Below are 7,191 nucleotides of genomic sequence, written 5' to 3'. Positions count from 1 at the left end.
AAACCCTGGCCTATTTTGTATGGAGGACCAAGTCTGTCAAAATTAACAATAAATATATAGATACATAAATGAATGAATACACACAGTATAACGAAATACATTTCTACATTTATTTATTCTTTTACGCATTCATTCTTTGTTTTCCACTTTCATTCTTTATTTTCCACATTCATTCTTTCTTTTCCACATTCATTCTTTCTTTTCCACATTCATTCTTTCTTTTACACATGTATTCTTTCTTTTCCACTTTATCAGATCTGTATGCAAATATCTGGGGGCGTATCTTGCATGTTGTCCACGCCCCTACGCATTTTCATTGGTTGATACAGCGCGTGACGTGTGAAAGCAGCGCACACGCGATTCATTTGCAGGGAGCTCTTGGTCAGAGCGGTCACAATGGGATCTGTCTGCTGCGTTAGTTGAGGGAGAGAGGAGTAGACGGAAATCCTCTCTGTAGACTAACCTCTCTGGAGACTAACCTCTCTGTAGGCTAACCTCTCTGTAGGCTAACCTCTCTGTAGGCTAATCTCTCTGTGTAGACTAACCTCTCTGTAGGCTAACCTCTCTGTAGGCTAACCTCTCTGTAGGCTAACCTCTCTGTAGGCTAACCTCTCTGTAGGCTAATCTCTCTGTAGACTAACCTCTCTGTAGGCTAACCTCTCTGTAGACTAACCTCTCTGTAGGCTAACCTCTCTGTAGACTAACCTCTCTGTAGGCTAACCTCTCTGTAGACTAACCGCACGTCACCAGGCTTTCTCCTGGGCGACTGTAGGCCTACTCGTTTTTTTTTTTCATCATTATGGTAAATGAGCTGAGCTATGATAGCTAGCTAAGCTGACTGAGACAGTGTGATAGACTGGCTGAGACAGAGTGAACAGTTTGAGGGATTTTTGATTGTGAAACTAAAAGACAGAGTGAATATTATTTAAATAAATATTATACTGAACTGTACAAAATCATTGTTGTGATTGGACATAAGCTGCGCACACGCGATTCATTTGCAGGCAGCTCTTGGTCAGAGCGGTCACAATGGCATCTTTTCTGCGTTTTCCGCGTCCGTCAAAAGCCTTTTGAGAGTTGTTTTTGACCACTCCGCCATGGTATACATGGTATATAGCTGCGCACACGCGATTCATTTGCAGAATGCATCCAGGGTTCGAGTTATGTGGGAGCCAATGGGAGCTCTCTAGACCAGGTTAACACAAAGATCTAATCCTTGAGTTCAGTTGAAAAAAACTATCTGTAAAAACAGATTAAAAGGCGTTACAGGTTGATTAGGCCTCCAACCCTTCAAGAACTTAGAGGTGCACCTCAGCACTGTCCAGGTCTTCGCTATTCACAGATCTCCTGTCCTCACAGTTCAGGATGTGGTGTGATAGCTCATGTTTGGGCATCAGGTGGCGGGCATTGAAAGGGCAGGTTTTCAATTTATTGGCCAGTTCTGGGTGATTCTTACTGCACTTGATCAGATGGTATGGGAAGCGGCTGCCACGGATCTGGTGGTTCTTGTCATATGGACACTGAAGGAGTTTGTTTGGGTCACTGGCATCTTTTATTTCAGTGTCTTCGAAGCGTTGCAGCTCCTCAATTGTAGCAGTGGGGGGAGACGGCGTCTAAGCACGCTCCCCGCGGATGCGGCGTGCCAGCTGGATGTCTTTTGGCATGATGGTGACACGCTTGGCATGGATGGCGCACAGGTTGGTGTCCTCAAACAGACCCACCAGGTAGGCCTCGCTGGCCTCCTGCAGGGCTCCGATGGCAGCGCTCTGGAAACGCAAGTCGGTCTTGAAGTCCTGAGCAATTTCTCTGACCAGGCGCTGGAAGGGCAGCTTGCGGATCAGCAGCTCAGTGGACTTCTGGTACCGACGGATCTCTCTCAGGGCCACGGTACCAGGCCTGTAACGATGGGGCTTCTTGACTCCACCGGTGGAGGGGGCGCTCTTACGAGCAGCCTTGGTGGCCAGCTGTTTACGTGGAGCCTTTCCTCCAGTGGACTTACGGGCTGTCTGCTTGGTACGAGCCATTGCAACGAGTTATCACCTTGGGTGAATATTAACGTTTTTCGCACGGAAATAAATGTTATGGTTTTCTAGCTGTGTCAGTATTTACCAGCTCTCGTACCGGGGTGTGCCTTTTGATTTTAAACTGGACAACCGAGCCATCTTGACCGGCGACTTTGAGGTTGATGTGGTCATTCTCGGTTTTCACACCTTCCTTCGGCTTCTCTTCAGACATGACGTGACTGTTGCTGTGAGGCTTTAAAAAGGTCTAAAGTAAAGACAGACGGCGCGCTGAGCGGCTGCAGCTCTCCGGTCCGCATGAAGGAAGCTGGACTGTTGCAGAGCCCCTGAGGCATGCTGTTGTATTCGTACAGGCCAACTGGTGTCGTGAAGGCGGTGTACTTTTTGTCCTCTTCGCACATGGGGATGTTGTAAAACCCAGAGGTTAGGTCCATCGTGCTGAAAAGGGCATTGCCTCCGAGAGCAGCAAGGCAGTCCGCTTGGTGAGGGAGCGGATGGGCATCCTTCAGAGTCCTGGATGCCAGGTCGCTGGCTATGCTGAAGCATTGGGAGAAGCTGAAGCTCAAACTTATTTGACAGCAGATAGAGATCTCAAAGCATAAAAGATAAAGTAGAATTTCATCATGTGTGTTCCATTTCTGCATAGCAGTGACACCTTGTTAGTTCTAGATTCTATTGATATAAATTCCAGTAATTAGCATGTATATGTAAAGAGGTAAACCTTGATAACTTTTGAACCATACATGATTTTCTCATGCAATTCTCTATGTGATGGACATATTTATTTTAATCTAAAGTGAAAGCAAAATGATTCCTAACTTTTTCCTCAGTAGGAATTGGCATCTTTGTTCATATTTTGTAATACATGATAAGTTACATTTTCATTGTTTTTGTTTAAATTACATCACCTTTATCTATAGATATTGTTTGAAAGATCAAATATTGATGTAGTGTCCTAATTTTTTCACACTAAGATCTTAAGGACTTTCAAGAGATGAGTGCAGGAATATTTCACAATGGTTTCTTAAAGCTCGTGTTTAGCCTACCAGTGTCTTCGAAGCGTTGCAGCTCCTCAATTGTAGCAGTGGTCTTCGTGGGAGTGCAAGTTGATCCCAATGTGAAGGCCATGCTTGAAGAAATACACTCCTCAATGTCAATCAAGAATTTAATGACAAAGAGGAGCGCATTTCTTCATGAAGAAGCCAGGAATTAGGTGGGCAGCTTAATAGACCACCACCGTAACATTCACTGTGAGTGAGAAACAACCTCTCGTCAAATATGATATTAGCAAAGCACTAGCAGCGAAAACAAAAACAAAATTATAGAGCAACAGCTCTATCTTCACAGTATTCACACAATACAATTGGATTATCATTAAACATATCCAACTATCAAGAATGTATTTAGTGTTTTGTGATCCTGAAATTCTTTGGTTAATCACTTGAGGATTGTTAGTCTAGAGACTAGATAATGGTCAATTGCCTTATTGTTACTTAACATAAGACAATTCTCCAGTGTGGTTGACCTTTAATAGACAATTTTAGACCTTTAACAGAGACCTAATTAATTTTAGACCTTTAACAGAGACCTTTAACAGATAATTTTCAATCAGCTGTTCTCAATGGGACAATAGACAAGTGATGCCGTGGGCAGGTAAAAGGATTCAATATCACAGGTAAAAGGATTCAGTTGAAAGGTAAATCCCCATACTCCAACATATCAAAAAGTTAATGGGGAATAAATGCAACTTGTGTAGTATCTCTATTGTCAAAGTCGTTTAAAGCTAATTCGAGGCTAATAGCCTTAACAAAAGCCCTAATCATTAGTCTGTTTAACATCACACAGCGCTAGGGGGCTTTGTTAGCAGAGTCGCCATTCAAACAAGAGACATATACAAAGGATTTTAGATTGCAGCACACACAACATGTAGGGCATCTTTTCAAGGATTCACACAGCATCTGAAGTCAATGCTTCCTCTGACAGAACATACTATTGTGACCACTAAAAGAACCACCAGACGCCAATCGTTCTGTCAATCTGAGTATTGTATTGTGCATGTGCATCCCTTCATGGCCACAATGTACCCATCTTCTAATGGCTGCTTCCAGCAAAGCAAAAGTTGTCTCAAACTGGTTTCATGAACATGACAGTGAGTTCAGTGTTCTTCAGTGGCCTTCCCAGTCACCGGATCTGAATCTAATAGAACACCTTTGGGCTGTGGTGGAACAGGAGATTCAGATCTTGAAAGTGCACCTGAAAAATCTCAATTGCGTGATGCAATCATGTCATCATGGACCAGAACCTCAAAGGAATGTTTCCATTAATGCAGTGAAGAATTGAGGCTGTTTTGAGAGCAAAGGGAGTCCCTACTCCCTACCCAGTAATAGTATAGTGTTCCTAATAAAGGTCTAAGTGAGTGTATATTGAGCAATTAGTTTAACCCCAACCCCATTGGATATGTTGAGGTGAGATTGTGTTTAGCAGAAGCATGGAACTCGCTCCACAGGGTCTTATATGATACCTTTATTTGGGCTATTTTTCAACAGAAATTAAAATGTTTTACTACTGCCACACTGACTTGAATTTTTAAAATTAATTCTTCACAAATGTACATTTTCATGGCCTGGGGTGGTCCAGTGGCCTAGCATCATGGCCACAGTGCACATATATTCCCATGTCGGCATGGGTTCGAATCCGGCCCATTCCCTGCTGACATACCCTCTCCTCCTTACTTTCCTGTCTTTCTCCACTGTCTCTATCCAATAAAAAGCCGTGGAAGTCCAGGGTCTCTCGCCTTTAACAACATAACATTAATTTACCTTTACCCTCGACTTGTCTCCCTATTTTGTCACTTTCTCTGAGCCGGGTTAGTGACAAATGGGGGCTCGGCCGTCGGATTTAGTTGTTGTAGGACCTTTTGTTGTAGTTTGGTTAGCGCTCTTTGTTTCATTGTTTGATAGTTTCAGTGATTTGGGATTCTTTGGTTGGTTCTTTGTTAAATTGGTTGGTTCGTTGGTTCGTTGTTCTTTGATTGGTTCTTTGTAAAGCGTTGGTTCTTTGTTAAATTGGTTAGTTCGTTGGTTCGTTGTTCTTCGGTAGGTTCTTTGTTAAGCGCTAAACATTTGGGAGATAAGTTGGGTATGGTTTTGTTGATGCTGTGGCATCTTAGTTAACTTTCTGTTGTGCCCACAGTTATTTGTGTTTGTTTGTGTGCTGGGGGAGAGAGAGGACTACGGTTTGTCTCCAGCCACTTGCCCAGGCAGGAGACGCCATTTGCTCTGCTATCTGTTGGGACACCTAGGTAGGAGTGTGGTTGTTCCTTGTGCAGTGGTGAGAGATTTAGGAGCTGGTGCCTTCTACCCCATGATAGGCATAGCGGCGTATTTCCTTTGGGGAGTGCGTTGGGCTTTTGTTGTTTTTTTTATTATTTTTGTGTGGTAACCGTGGCTAGAGCAGTGGTCTCGGGGGCATCGCCGTAGCACAGGGGAGTGCGCCAGCGTGCTGGTTACTTGTTCCGTGTTAGCGGTATTGAGTGCGTAATTACCCACCACGAAGCCACACGAAGACTACGAAGACTAGGGTTGAGCTATCTAGGATTTGGGGAAGCTCCGTTAAATATCTCCATTGCTGCGCTCGGTGCGACTGCGACTGCTACTGTTTTGTGTGCTTCAACAGGTGGGGAGGCATTTGTTGTTATAGTAGTTACGTGCACATTAATCATGGCTTCTATTGTCGAAGAGTTCATGCAGAAACCATCAGTGGAGTTGTTAGAGAGATGTAGTAAGGACCAACTTTTGAAAATCGCGGATCTCCATAAGATTGAAATAAGTAAAACTGTTAGCCGTCTCAAGGAGACTTTAAGAACGGTCGTGATGGATAATCTGATTCAAGCTGGTATCCTGGAGGAATCTCTAACCCTTACGCCTGTCCCAACTCCCGTGAGTAGTAATTTGACTTTTGACCAACAGAAGGAGTTGTTGTTGTTGCAGCAAGAGCATGAGAAAAGCAAACAGAAGGAGTTGTTGTTGTTGCAGCAAGAGCATGAGAAAAGCAGGCAAGAGCATGAGAAAAGTTTAGAAAATGCTAAATTAGAATTACAGTGGGAGCATCTTAGGTTAATTAAAGAGGGTAGAGATGTCAGGGGTTTTTCTCTCTATGATTCCGACCCCGCTAGGGAACGTGTGGGTCCCCATTTTGATATTTCTACTAACCTAAAGCTTGTGCCTAAGTTCAATGAGCGAGACCTTGACTCGTTTTTTTTACTATTTGAGCGAGTGGCTGAGGTTAGACGTTGGTCTGATTCAGACCGCATCTTGCTCCTACAGAGCGTGATTACGGGTGGAGCCCAGGAGGCCTACTCTGCTCTGAGTAGGACTGACTGTAGGGACTATTCCTTAGTTAAAACTGCCATTTTGCGTGCTTATCAATTGGTTCCGGAAGCGTACCGCCAACGTTTTAGAACTGCAAAGCGGCGTAACGAGCAATCTCATGTTGATTTTGTCCGTGAGTTGACGTTACAGTTTGATCGGTGGTGCTCTGCCTCATCTGTTACCAGCTATGAGGAGTTGTGTCAGTTAATTGTGTTAGAGCAGTTCAGAGATTCTGTTCCTGAGCACCTTGCTGTATATCTTGGTGCACGCGAGGTGTGTACAGCTCCTGAGGCAGCAGTGTTAGCTGATAAGTTTGTTTTAACGCACAACGGCAGGTTGGGGGAGCTACGTGCTCGTGACTGGGACCGCAGTGAGAGGCGGAGCTCATCTGGGGTTCGTCCTGTTAGTTTTGAGGCGAGGAATGAGACCCCGTCCCTTAGATTTGATAGAGGCTCACAAGGAAGAGGAGCCTGTCGCTACTGCCGGGGGGGAGGTCACTGGAAGAATGAGTGTCCTGTCCTTCAGGGCAAAACCAGGTCTTTTTCTGGTCCTGAGGTAAAAACGGTTGGGCTAGCAGTTACTGAAGATGCTTGGTCTACCCCCAGTTTGTCTTGTGTGCAGCCAGATGAGAAATCTCTGGTTGTTTCAAATTATGCACCTTTCATTACTAATGGTTTTGTGTCTATCCTTGGGAGTGGGGAAAAGGTTCCAGTTAGGATATTGCGTGACACTGGTGCGTCTGAATCTTTTGTCCTGAAATCTGCCCTGCCATTTTCCCAGCTATCTGATACAGGTGACAG

At 44.4% G+C, this 7,191-nt stretch overlaps 1 protein-coding gene across 1 annotated transcript; it reads right to left on the bottom strand.

Moving 5' to 3' along the window:
* Positions 1-1,613: 1,613 nt before the first annotated feature.
* On the bottom strand, positions 1,614-2,024 carry LOC308152052 (histone H3.3A; the record flags this gene model as incomplete). Its single annotated transcript, XM_080524960.1, has 1 exon — positions 1,614-2,024. One exon carries the CDS (start codon positions 2,022-2,024, stop codon positions 1,614-1,616), a length of 411 nt encoding a protein of 136 aa, XP_080381086.1.
* Between the last annotated feature and the right edge of the window lie 5,167 nt (positions 2,025-7,191).

This window comes from Nansenia antarctica (genome assembly GCF_963989245.1).
Source record: "Nansenia antarctica genome assembly, chromosome: 2".
NCBI lineage: Eukaryota > Metazoa > Chordata > Actinopteri > Argentiniformes > Microstomatidae > Nansenia > Nansenia antarctica.
The sequence above is the reverse complement of the archived record's forward strand: the minus strand, read 5'-3'. Positions and strand labels throughout refer to the sequence as shown.